At 33.6% G+C, this 14,056-nt stretch overlaps 1 protein-coding gene across 2 annotated transcripts in view; it reads right to left on the bottom strand.

The window, feature by feature from the left end:
- axo (axotactin) overlaps positions 1-14,056 on the bottom strand; it is a 51,464-nt gene that overhangs the window by 16,710 nt on the left and 20,698 nt on the right. For both annotated transcript variants that reach the window (XM_088263051.1, XM_088263062.1), the window contains exons 2-14: positions 9,217-9,434; positions 8,138-8,320; positions 5,558-5,786; positions 4,270-4,409; positions 3,230-3,445; positions 2,493-2,777; positions 2,262-2,368; positions 1,558-2,181; positions 1,278-1,458; positions 1,085-1,202; positions 673-821; positions 375-577; positions 78-292 (exon numbers count right to left, since the gene is read on the bottom strand). In XM_088263051.1, coding sequence (XP_088119177.1) covers positions 78-292; positions 375-577; positions 673-821; positions 1,085-1,202; positions 1,278-1,458; positions 1,558-2,181; positions 2,262-2,368; positions 2,493-2,777; positions 3,230-3,445; positions 4,270-4,409; positions 5,558-5,786; positions 8,138-8,320; positions 9,217-9,361 — 2,795 coding nt within the window. In that variant the 5' untranslated portion in view covers positions 9,362-9,434. The remainder of the gene's footprint in view (positions 1-77; positions 293-374; positions 578-672; positions 822-1,084; positions 1,203-1,277; positions 1,459-1,557; positions 2,182-2,261; positions 2,369-2,492; positions 2,778-3,229; positions 3,446-4,269; positions 4,410-5,557; positions 5,787-8,137; positions 8,321-9,216; positions 9,435-14,056) is intronic.

Genomic DNA, 14,056 nt, shown 5'->3' with positions numbered 1-14,056 from the left:
CAAATATTTTCTATTTATGTACATTAAATTTATATCAATTACAATAAAGCAGATTAAAATTTATAAATTTATTTCACCTTTTAACATTTCCCAAGTAGTCGACAGTATCATTTCTTGCACTGGATATGAACCATGTAGCGCTATGCAGTTCTAGTGGTGCCAAATAACAGTCATACTTAATGTGTTGACTGCAATATAGAGAATGGGAAATTAATTCTTGAAGCATTTCTGCTGAAAATTCTCTATACGTAATACTGAAACTGAAATCCTCTTCTGACGCTGATCTTACATCCTAAAACATAATAGTTACCATAAAGAATTTGTGCAGCGTTTTTTTTTTATTTAAAAATATTAAAATGAAACAAATAACTTACTACTTGACTCGGTAGATTATGTTCGACAATTGTTTTAGTTGCATCTTCTAATGTTTGAAATTCACATTTGACATGAGCAGGAGGAAACCTCCCATTTCCATCAATGTCTATTAAGTAAACATCAGGTTGTGTATAGCCGAGAAGTGCTAATTCTTCACATGTTTTTCTGAATTTAGCAAAATGACAGTTCTTGCCGATGTACCCTAAAATGAAAAAATTGAAATAAGATACATGGGTATAAAGTTGTGAACATAACGGGAACAGAAAAATATTGGAAGTTAATGTTTTGTTTACAAACCGGTGCCACTGCAGTCACAAGCGATACGGTCATCTCTGACAGAACATCGACCACCATGTTCACACGTGTTTGGTCTCAGGCATGGGTCAACAAATTGACAATTATCAATTGCTACTTCTCCGACAACTCTTTCAGTTTTTATAACATATCTGCGTGAGGGAAAAACATAATTAAAAACAATAACAGAAATTAATGTCATGTTATTGAATACAAGTTAATATGTAAATAAAACAAAAGCAAAAAATTGCACAGCAAAAATGTTTTTAGCAGAAATGTGGTGGAACATCATTTTGAAAATTCCTTTGATGTCGAAATTGTATTTCTAAAGTAATATTTGTGAATTGGCAGAAGTTATAATCAAAATTAATGTCTTTCTATCATATAAAAGACTAAGATATTTAAAAATAAAAACCTTGGTTCAATGAGCACGCCATTCACTGTTATATCTCTCATACAGCCGACGAGACCGAGATTTGCAGATTTTAATCCGCTCCCAATAATAACTGTGTCAGCTAATTTAAACTTCAGTCCTAAAAAAAACAAATTGATTTTACTTGCTGGAAATGTGTTGTATTAAATGAATATAAAATAATATGTATCCTTACCAAACATTTGTGTTTGCTTATTCTTAAAGTCCACAATTAAATTTATTCCACCATCTTTGTATTCCAACTCCACTGTGTGCCATGTTCCTCTTGTATCGAATTTAACAGAAGTCAGGTGAGTAATATTCTGCCCTACATCCGGAACGAGCTCAAATCGTATTTCTTCTTTGACAACTCTCACCTAGAGATTAGTAAATGAGTTGAAAGAAAAAAAGTGTTGAGCATTATATAATATTTATATCAATATATATTTTGATAATATGAATGGAAAGCTACCAACCTCCCAAAATCCCATTCCAGTGGGAGTAAAGACATCGCTGTAAGCGAGCACTGCCATGTTACGACTTGATTTAAAGTCAAATGATAAATTGAGACTATTTTTTGTATTAATCGGCCACCAAATATGTGAAGATGCAAAGGGGTATGTGATTGGTATAACATCAACGTCACTTTCATAAAACTCTGGTTCCAATACTCCGATGTAATGAACTTTAGGATTGCCTTTTTTTAATTCATATAAAATGGAAACATCGTTATAGAACACATATTCAAAACTTCCAACAAAATTATTGTCACTTTTTAGTCCCTTTTTCTTATTCAACTCTGGACCTCCCCCGATGTATATCTCTGGGTCAATGTAGAGGTGATATGATGTCCCCGGTATTTCAAAAGATTTCGTTTCATGGTCTAGAGATATGTCGACATTTTTGTAGTTGTGGACGATTGTGAGATTATTCCAGTGGTTCGAATCCACTTGGTATCCCAAATAGCAATTAATAGGGCCATCTCCAAAGTCCATTTCAATATAAACCGATCTATTATGAAGTGAAGCTGCAATGTAATGGTGCTTTAGTGAACTCGTCTCTCCGCTTGCGTAAAACAATGCAGAATTATCGTATCTAGTCTGTAAAAATAAACATTTATTTTAACTGTGCACTATGGGAAATAAAACCTGCAAATTAAATAGATAAAATATTATATTACCTTGAATATCATGCTGATTCTATTTATCGCAGAGTGCACTCTGTCCTTCCAATCGTAAACTCTGTATGATACAAAACTAGAACCTCGTAATGTTAAGATCGTTGCAGCTATAAAATATAAAAGAAAGTGTCTTCATTATCTGCCTTTATTAAAAAAAATTAAACACAGTGTTCAACAAAAACTATTAATGCGGTTTGTTAATTTTATAGAATTTACTATTTTCAAACTTACTATATACATCACACTGTTCTCCTTCATACCGCATTCCAAAACAGTCACATGTGTAATCATTATAATGATTTATGCACTCTGATCCAACAAAGCACAGATTCCTTCTAGTACGACATTTATTGATGCATCCTTCATGCACATTTTCATGTTTGGTGGCGATAAGTGGTTCAATTGGCAATAAATCTGATGCAGCTTTGCCAGAACTTAAAACTACATCACTAATGCATCCAACAAAAGATTCTATTATATATTTAACACCATGGAGTTTCTCCTCAGAACTTAGACCTGAAATTTAATAAAAAAATAGTTGGTTTGTTGCACATATTGTTAGGTTTGATACAAAACTGATCTTTCTGAAACTAATTTGTGGAACAAATCTGAATTAATTGTACAATTGTTATAGTGTTTTATATCACTCAGAAAATAAGAGCCTCAAGATTATTTGCAGATAAAAAGTCAAGTATTGATAGTATTCCATGGGAGGGTGGAGTTCTTTCAAGGCCTGGTTCTAGAAGAAAATTACTAATCATAGAATACCAAGTGGTGGCAAGTACCAGTACTTCAGGTGATTTTCAGAGGCAAGATATAAGGAAGATATGGCATGAGAAGAAGCCAACTGTCCCGGCTTTGAATTGTATACATCTAAACCAGGATTGGATGAGACCAGGAGTTGTTTTGTATAACGCAGGAAAGAAAGATCTTTGCCATGGTAAAAAAATATCAATTATTTTCCATACCTCCTACTAATACAACAGATGTCAGGTTAGTAGATATGCCATAGTTGGTATCATGGTTCAGTCCTTTCAGGTAAACTTCTTCCTGTTGTTGGTCCACTTTGGCTATAAGACGTGCACCGTGAACATCAATTCTCACAACTACATTGTGCCATTCATCTCTGTTCAAACCTTGACCGACAGTCACAGAAGTCAAGTGCTTGCCAAAAACGTGAACGACTGAAACAGAAATGTTAAAATATAATATAGAATTGAAATTGGAAACACATTATTAAAAAGTTATGTAATAGGTAGAATGGTGAATGTTACACATGTGTAAAGTGATCACTTAACCAGAGTATAACATGTCATAAGCCCTGTAAATGCCCAGACTTTCATATTCTTCTTCATCTATGATGAGATGTCAAAATATATATTTATATAATTATCCAAATTCATAATATCTCACCAAAAGAGTATGAACTCAAAAAAACTGTTTTTTCAGGAGATACGAAAAACGTATAGTGATGTCGCCTTATGTAATAAAAGTTTCCTGTTTTCTTTTATGAACGGACAATGTATTTAAAAGATTATTTATATTAAAACATTTCATACTAACTAACTAACTAACCATCACACCGCTTCCCCGAAGGGGTAGGCGGAGAGAATCGAACTCTTTTATTCGCCAAAAGGAACATTTTGTGCTATATTTTGAAGAATATTTAAGATATTGACAAATCGGATAAATTGATATATGCATCATCGTTTGTAGAATCCGAATAAGTGATTATCTAAAAAATCAAGTTTTGAGTTGATGCTGCTTTGATCTGGTATATTTTATGAATAAGCATTAAAGTCAAATTGATTACGCCTTCTCTTCTAAAATATTTTGTCTAAGGATGGACTTAGAAATTTCTTCATTGCCTCAAGCTTGTACTTAGTATAAAATATAAAATATATATTTTATAAACATTGTTTTCATATAATTTTTTGTTTGGGCTTAAATTTTATGTCATTTGATGATATTGATTTATATTTTTTAATGTGACTGTTTCGTTTCTTACCTTTGAGTTGTCCTTTTTCTACTATAACGTAGAGAGCATAGGGCTGCATTTTAATTCCCGCAGGATTCTTTACATTATGATAAACTAATAAGCCATGGGGAAGGCGAGTTCGGAATCTAAATGATATCTCTCGACACAATCTGCAATATAAAATCAGAAATTGATTAAAACGCAATTTAATCTAGAGTTTGACATATTAACTATATATCTTGGTGATTAAATCTCTGATAAGACTTGTTTTTGTGCATTTAATAGTACACATGTGGAAAAGTATTTTGAAGATTTACATATCTTTGTATGATCGAAGTGATCTTTATCTAGCGATAAAACCACATTTTAAACTTTAACACTAGGTTCGAGAACTACAGATGTTCCCATCAACAGGTGAAAATATAAACCGTTTCTATTTTTACCCATCGGATAGATATCTGTAGTTGTAGAAACTAGTAATTTATAGATCAATAAACTGAAGAAGTGGTCTTAAAGATTATTTAAATAATCATTTTATTCCACAAAGTTTAGCCAAATCAATAAATAATACAACATATGACAATAATAATAATAATTTCATTAATTGATTCAGCAGTCACTTTGTGGTAAAATATATACATTTTTAATCAATGTATTACTTAATAAATACCACTTTTTCTTAAAATCTACTGTGACACGTGTTTCGATGCATTCCGGTGTTTGAAAATGATGCGGAATGCATCAAAACACGAGTCACCAGTAGATTTGAGAAAAAATGGTATTTACTAAGTAATACATTAATTAAAAATAACAATAATAATAATAATAGCGTTGACAACATATTTATACTGTTTTTTTGTTGTTTTTCTTTTACTTTGTCCCTTTTTTAAAAATATTTTTGCCTCTAATTTCATTTTTTTGGAATCATCTAAAGTTTTGTAGATTTTTTTGGAGGGAACTGAATTATGTAATTATTAAAAAATAAACAGGTGTATTAGACTAATTGAGTTTTATTTCACACGACTAGTTTCATGGTCATCGACAAATGATTACAAAAAAAACTATTCAGTGTTTTTTTTTTGTGATCACCTGTCGATAAAAACATCTGTAGTTATCAAAACTAGTCGTGAGAAATAAAACTCAATTAGTGATCTAAAACAAATGTTTAATTTTTAATAATCAACATGTCGTTCCACAAAGTAAATGCCAAATCAATAAATAATAGAATTATGTAATGTATTTTGATTGCGTAAGGCAAAGAAAGATACATACATAGGTTTATTAGTATTCGATACCATTTGAATTAAATTATAGTTACCTGAGTTGAAATGTTTGAATAATTTCTCCATCCAACTGAATAAACGTGTTGTCTTTTGCAAACATGAACGTCTTATGATGTCCAGTCTCGGCGAAGGTCAGCTCCTTGCCCCTCTCATGGCGTGGGATGGGTGCGGGGGTGGGGGCTGGAGGGATGAAGGTCGGCACCATGGTAGTAGTACTCGTAGTGGTTTGGGCTGACGACGATGTAAGGAAGGGTGGCAGGGTAACTGGAAAATAATACTTATACACATAAATATTTAATATGATTCCATTATATTATTTTACATTATTATTGGGTTGATGCAAAAGTTTTGACCGTTTTTTACATATATTTTTTTTAAATTTTTTTTTCTTGTGTATTAGTTATTTAATAAATTATATAATTTCCATCAGTTCTTATAACCTTCTCCCATCTTTCTATCAACTTATTAATACCAGTAGTATAAAATTCCGTGGATTTTAATGCGAAAAATGAAGTAAGGGATGTTTTTACCTGCTCTATTGAATAATTTTTTTCATCGTTTAAATTTTTTTGCAGTGATCGGAATAAATAAATATCAGAAAGAGCAAGATCTGGAGAATACAGTGGATGCTTGATAACATCCCAATTTAACTCATTTAGCTTGTGTTGGGTCATCATAGCCACATGTGGTCGCGCGTTGTCGTGATGAAACACTGCCCCTTTTCTGTTTACCAATTCTGGTCTATCCTTTTGAAGGACCATGTTCAATTTGGATAATTGCTGACAATATCGTTCTGCTGTACTTGTCTTATCGTGTTCCAAGAGTTCAAAATACACAATACCCTTATTATTCCACCAAACACAAAGTATAACTTTTTTTATGGGTTTCGGCCTTCGAAGTTGTTAATGGGGCTTGTCCAGGTATAGTCCAATGTCTTTTTCTTGTCGCGTTGTTGTACACGACCCATTTCTCATCTCCTGTCACCAAACGATGCAAAAAAGGTTCATGTTTTTGTCTCGCACTCAAAGCAACGCGCGTTGAAACACGATCCAATAAATTGGCAGCCGACAATTGATGAGGTATCCAAACGTCGTACCGCGAAACCATTTCCATACGCTTCAAATGTCTTAATACGATTGTTTGGTTAACTCCCATCATTGACACAATCTCCCTGATGGTTAGACGTGGATTGGTGTCAATTATGACTTTTAATTCGTCGTCATCAGACTTCAATGGCCTCCCGGTACGTGGTTTATCAATGAGTGAAAAATCTCCAGATCGGAATTTTGCAAACCATCTTCGTACCTGTCGAACTTTGATGACATCTGCTCCATACACTTCACAAATGTTTTTGGTTGCCACACTCGCTGTACTGTCTTTACGGAATTCATAAAGTAAACAATGACGTAAATGCACTTTATCGAACGACAGTTTGAAAAAATACAAGGGGTTATTACTGTACTCTGGCCAGGCCAAAACTGAATAGAAAGTAGAGGGAAAGCATCCTTTATACAATGGAATCATAAAAAAAGAAGATACTATTCATGATTTTTGAAAAAATTTTTTTTTACCTGGGATCATAAAAAACGGTCATTACTTTTGCATCAACCCAATAAATACTTCTTGCCAAGTAGAAACTGCTGAAATGCGAATGCTTAGATGGTCAGCTGGAGTGTCCCTTAGAGATAAAATAAAGAGTTCACGCAATCGTGGAAGTCTGGGTGTAACTGATATCATTAGTTAGATAGAGGAAAGGCAATTGAGATGGTATGGGACATAGGACATAGAGAACCTGAACATATTGAAAACCAGGCGATCGCCATGGATCTTCCTCGAAAGACAACTAGTCCTCTAATTTTATGGTCTTCCTTGATTAAAAAAATTCATGGATACTACAGAAAGATAACATGATTTGAACACATGACCTAGGTGTAGTTGTATATGATAGAAAGACCTACAGTCTGAGGACGTGGAGAGCTAACGCTAACAGTCTTCGAAGACGATAAGTTGGTATGGAGTCAGGAAGAAGAAGCTATGTGTATTATTAAATTTGTCGTCTACGTGGGTTACAATCTGTGTGATGACAAGTTAGCTCCTTTCATGGTCTGTCACCACCCATATCTATCATCAACGTATGTCAGAGATAATTTGGTCCATACAGGTTAAGCGGGGTCGTCCTCTGTAGCTTGTGCCTTCGTATACAGCAGGCCTGGGTATATTATGGCCTATCCATTTGGCGAACAGTTATGCTACTTTATTTATTAAACGCGTGTGCTATTTTAACTACACTTGGATAGCTTGACTATTGCAATATCTGTACACGACGGATTCTTCAGTTCTTTGGACATGTTGCACGTGGCAATAAAGATAGCCTGAAACGATTGGTTGTGATTAGTAGCCTGGAGCAAAGAGAGGGAGAGGAAGATCCCCACACGATGAACCGGTCAAGTTAAGGTAACAGAAAGGCACCTCGGTGGTTGGAGCGCTACGTGCAGCGCAGTCAAGGGATAACTGGAGAACAGTCATTGCTTCGACAAGGGTTACAACCGTCAGTAATGAGAGTAAGAATAAGTAGTAAGATAAAGAGTTATTTTAATTAGGGTTTTCCTACTCACATGAATCTCCGATGCAGTGATGCAGACATTCCGGTTCGGAATTGAACCTGTTGGCGGCGTTGCCTCCGCAGCCGCCCCACACGAACATGCTGCAGTTCCCGGGACCCCCGATCGTGCCCTGGTAGTGCCATTTGTGGACGAAACTCCGGCAAGGACCTACCTCTGGTTGACCCGTGCATAGTTCTAATAATAAGTCAAATAAAATAAATATTAAGACTCCTAACTGAGGAAAAAATTATACCATTAGCCACTCTGCTAAAACATGATTTTTCATCCAATAAAAATCTGTGTATTTTACCAAAATCTATTATTATTTTTATTATTATTGTTATTTTATTTCATAATACAATTTGATACAATTTCTATACATTTATACGTTTATACATATGGCAATCTTATCATTTTAGTTTTGCTGTGCCTCTCCAAAAAAGAGAATGAGCTCTTGTGCTTGGAGAGGGACTTACTATAATAGTATTTTTCTTTTCTTTTACATATATTTTTTAAAGATTTACACGTAATGGGCATGATTTTTTTCTAAAATACAATAAATAATATTTTATTTATTGTTTCGGCATTCACTTTGTGGTAAGACATGATAAAATTTAAAAGAAAAAACTTGTTTTTTACCACTTGAGTTTTATTTATTTTATTTTAACGACTAATTTCGGAAGCTAAAGATGATTCCACCTTTGGGTCTTAATATAAATTCATAATGTTTATATTTATACCCGAAAATGGAAACATCTGTAGCTCCTAGACTAGTCGTTGAAATAAAATAAATATAACTCAAGTGGTAAAAAACAAGTGTTTTCTTTTAAATTTTACGGTAAATAATATTGATTATTAACAATCAAACACTTGTACTAGACCATTAATTGAGTTTTATTTCACATGACTAGTTTTGAAAACTACAAATTTATTCATCGTGAGGTGATTACAAAAACATCTGTAGTTTTCGAAACTAGTCGTGTGAGTTAAAATTCAATTAGTAGTCTAATACGAGTGTTGAATTTGTAATAATCAACATGCCACAAAGTTAATGATAATATAAACAATATTAATATATTTTTATTGTTTACCTCTTTCTTCGGGCTGTGTATCCAATGGTAAGCTCGGGGATGCATGAACGTACGTGAGGAGTGTGAGGGTAATTAGTGCTACGATAGTTTTGTGTGTAATTTGTCTAGAATCCTTGTGATTGCCATTGTACTTCATTATATTCATGCAGGAACTTCCTGAAGGTGTCCCGATGGTACCGCCTTATACTGCCTAGCGGCCGCATGAAGAACCACCCTTTCTGGAATAAATAATAAAAAATAATGAATAATAAATAATAATAATATAAAATTAAAAACAATAATAATATGGAAGAATTGTAAAAAATGGATTTAAAAATAGTAAAAAAATGCTCCGTTTCTCTTGTTCTCTTACGGCTGTGAAACATGGCACCTTACAAGGGCCCAGAGCAGCCGTGTACTTTTTTTTTAACCAAGAGAAATATTTGTGTTTTTATTATTATTTACACAAATATTTCAATTTCATAATATTTCTGTGAGCCTAAGCGGCTCTTTATTAAAAATAGGTATCAAATTGTGGTAGAGTGGGCTCGAACCGAGAAACTCTGACTTTGAAAGAGTCCGCGACACTAACCACGGGACCACAACCCGTCTTAGCTTTGGAAATAGGTGTCTGCGAAGAATTTTAGGCGTACGGTGGTTTGACTTTGTGAGGAATGAAGAGATAGGGCGTAGGACGCAGCAAATCTTGGTCACAACTGTCGTCAAGAAAGGGCGATTCAGTTGGCTTGGCCATGTACTCCGCGTGCCTCCCGAGAGCCTTAATTAAGCTTGCCTCTTTTAGAAGCCATCAGGTTCGCGTCGGTCAGGACGACCACTGTCGACAATTCGTCGGCAGCTCTCGTCATAACTTCGGGACGCGGAATTGACTTGGGAGGATGCAAGGGAGCTGGCAGCCGACAGAAAAGCCTGGAGACAGTTTGTGGACTCTTTATAGGACTGTTTATAATAATAATAACAAAACGATAGAATAAAGTTTAAAACATTTTAAGTGTGTTTAATACTTGTTCACACATCTGGGTTTCTCCACTTGTTACGAGTTATTTTGAGTTATTTTTACGTTTTTGATACCTCAACATAGATGAAAAAGAATATGGATGTCTGGGTAATTTGCATGGCTTATGATCTATCATATAAGAACATGATTATCATGTTTCTAAGATCATATGTATGTGTTGTCATCAATGTTAAGATGGCAAAAATGATAAATAAAGGACGCGTAGATGCTGTTACGAGTACAACTGTGATTAAATCATAGGAAATCGTAATGTGTGTATTTATAAAAAGTAGAAAAATATTGAAATGTTTTTTTTATGTTTCTATAAAAGTTTATTTCAATTTTGTATTTTATGTAACTTATTTATTTCCTCGCCCAAAATATCTCCACCCGAATAAAACATATGATATTAACATTTTCTTAGAAATGATTAATCAATGTTAATAAAAAAAAATATATTGACCGCTAGTCAAGTAATAGAGGACAACAAACTAAATCTTAGTTTAACTTTAATCTATGGATTGAAAATATTTAGTACGTACTACTATACCTAGTATTATACGATGTTTTCTTAGAAACATGAGAATCAAAAAATATATAATATTAACAATTTATCTGGCGCTGATTTGATAAATATCAATTAATTACTTTGATAAAATATTTTGAATTAAGGATTTCTATTGATCACAATATCTGAGCTAAAGCTATGTTTGCATAGTATGAGTATTTTAGACATTTAATATGACAATTCCGACATTTAATATGTCCGCCTCCGTAGTGTAATGGTCAGCATGCTCGGCTACCGTTCTGGAGGTCCTGGGTCCAAATAAATAATGACTGATTTTTTCACTGTAATATTTATTCAATTTTACCCTGGACTGGTTGGCACCTGAAGCGGAGGGTTGATCACCTTTCCTTCATGTTTAAACCATCAAGATAACACTGCGTTTATATGACGCAGTGCCCTATGCACCATTGGGGTGCGGATAAGGGTTTAAAAAAAAAATATGACAATTTATTTATTTGAATGCTGTTGAAATGCATTTGCCCAGATGAATGTGAAAAAATCATTGTATGACCGAAATAAAAATAAAGATATCAGAAGGAATGTACTGTTGAGCTAGGGATAGTTGAAAAGATTAAAAGTTCTTTAAGGTGGTATGGACACATGGAGCGAATGGATGCCGAGAGAATGACTAAGAAATTACCATATATTTGGCAAATGTGAACGGAAGAACAGAACAGGGATGGTAAAAAAGAATTGGTACGACCAGATCAATCAGAACCTAAAATCTGATGGGGTCAAAAGTCTACGTAATCGGAGAGCATGTATGACTAGATGTATGGACGTGAAGGAAGCTAGGAGTGTATGTCAGGACTGAAGAGTGTGGCGTTCCATTCTCTATGCCTACCCCTGCAGATAAACGGCGTGATGGTAGTAGTAGTAGTAGTTTATTCCAAACCTTGAAGTAAGTGTGCAAGGCTCTAAGGTTCATATGTCACAAACTAAATATAATATCCTCATCCCTTATCCGCACCCTAATGGTGCATAAGGCACTGTATCGTATAAACGCAGTGTTATCTTGATCGTTAACACATGAAGGTAGGTGATCAGCCCTCCGCTTCAGGTATCACTCCAGGGTAATACTGAAGTAATATTGGAGCGAAAAAATCACTTATATTTATTTGACCCCCCCTGGGAAACGAACCCGGGACCTTCAGAACGATAGCTAAGCTTGCCCACCATAACACTACGGAAGCGGACAAAACATACAGTAAAAAGCATAACATTACACACACATACATAAATATACATACAAAAATAAAACAGTAGAAATTTTGAATGGTAGGTAAAATATATTTGTTTTCATGAAATAAATTATTCATTTTATCAAAATACAAAATACCTTAGATACAACCAAAGATATCTCGAATAATGAATTGTTCAAATGGTTACAGAAAAGGGTTTGGGATATTTGAGATTTTCCCTTTTCTTCCGCATTGTTTCAAAACTTCTGTAATTATTTTAGACCAAAGTAAAAAAGAGCGTACACCAAAATTTCCCTAATGTTTTATTTCAATCCTCAGTGAAAACTCTAGCTTCTATTATGAATTTTGCAGTTTGTCGTAGGACGGTAAATTGAATAACTCTTTAATCTTGTATGTATTGCTCACCGCCAATTAGGAACAATTTAATCGGGCGCGTGATTCACGGCACATTTTCGATTGTAGTAGATAATATAATTCATTTTAAGAAAACAATTTAGGTTAATCAACTACTTAGATACATAACGACTTGATTGGTCGTAAAAATTAAAGTATAAATTTGAGCGTCTTAATATGACACAAAAACAAAGGCTGGAGGTACAACGAAACTGTCTAAAAACATTGCAGGGAAAATATTGAATTTATTAAAAAATTCAATTTTTGTTTTTTTTTTTAATTTTGCCCTACGTTAGTTTGTTTAATTTTAATTTTAATTTTATATTTTTAATTTATGTTTTAGTCTTGTTAATCCTAATCCCATGACCCAAAATCAGAAATGAAAATTACTCATTGGCAATAATATATAAATTCATATGACTTATGTATGTTTTATATTTTAAAATAAACAAATAATAAAATTTGTTATTTTTTATAATAATATGAGTATAGATCTTTACTTATATACTTACATGTAATTATAAAATACGGCATATTTCTCTTTAATTGAAACTAAAATAAATTTTATTTATTGATTCGGCAGTCACTTTGTGCTAAAATCAAACCATTTTTATACATGTTTTACTTATTAAATACGACTATTTCTAAAAAAATACAAATACAGCGTTACTAAATACCACTATTTCTAAATCAAAATATTACACAGTCTTACTAAATACCACTATTTCTAAATGAAAAATTTATACAGCTTTACTGAATACCACTATTTCAAAACTAAAAATTTATACATCGTTACTAAATACCACTATTTCTAAATAAAAATAATTATAGAGCGTTACTTAATACCACTAATTCTAAATTAAAAATGTATACAGCGTTACTAAATACACCCATGAAGCTGCCAGAACTTGTGGTTGAAGCCCTCCAGTCACAAGGCCCGGTGCGCATTAAGCTGCCAGGACGACGAGGTCTTTAGTGCTCTCGAGTACGCGCGCACTCAGCGACAAGTGGCTGCGGCCGATGGTTCGAGTACTGGTCACAGCGGTCGTCGCCCAGTGTGTGCGTACCCTAAAGGCCCAATGTACGATAAATCGCAACTTAATTTTCTTTACCAACTCGCAATGCAATCGCAACTAAACCCAGGTAACATTTGACGTAATTTAAAGTGTTCCGAGGTAGGGGTACGCATAATGCAAGAAATTTAAGTAGGACAATGTGTGGCCGAATGTTAATAGTTTTTGAGATATTTGGAATTTACCGATTTTATGAGAATATCCATTTTTGGGCGTTAGTGACAGAATAAAAAAAAATGAGCTAATTGAATGCCATAAAAATATATTTTTATTGGTGGTTGACCTAATAAGAAAGCTTAATAAGCTATAAAATACCAAAAAACAGTTATTGTTTGATTACTATGACTAATAGTGTTTTTCATTTTAATAATATTTTTACGTTACTTGCCAAAAAAATTCATACAGTTTAAAAAAAAACACTATGACATTAAATGTACAAATTACTTATAAACATCCTCGTTTCGTAAGCTTTCCAAAAAGATTTAAAAAGGTATATTTTTATTAGAAAAACGCATTAAAAACTAATTTATTATAAGAGGCAAGCTTGATTAAGGCTCTCGGGAGGCATGCGGAGTACATTGCTAAGCCAACTGAATTGCCTTTTCTTGAC

This window comes from Brachycentrus maculatus, unplaced genomic scaffold, assembly GCF_059751285.1.
Source record: "Brachycentrus maculatus isolate JH-2025_06_01 unplaced genomic scaffold, ASM5975128v1 h1tg000012l, whole genome shotgun sequence".
NCBI classification, from domain to species: domain Eukaryota; kingdom Metazoa; phylum Arthropoda; class Insecta; order Trichoptera; family Brachycentridae; genus Brachycentrus; species Brachycentrus maculatus.
This window is presented reverse-complemented; position numbering and strand designations above follow the sequence as displayed.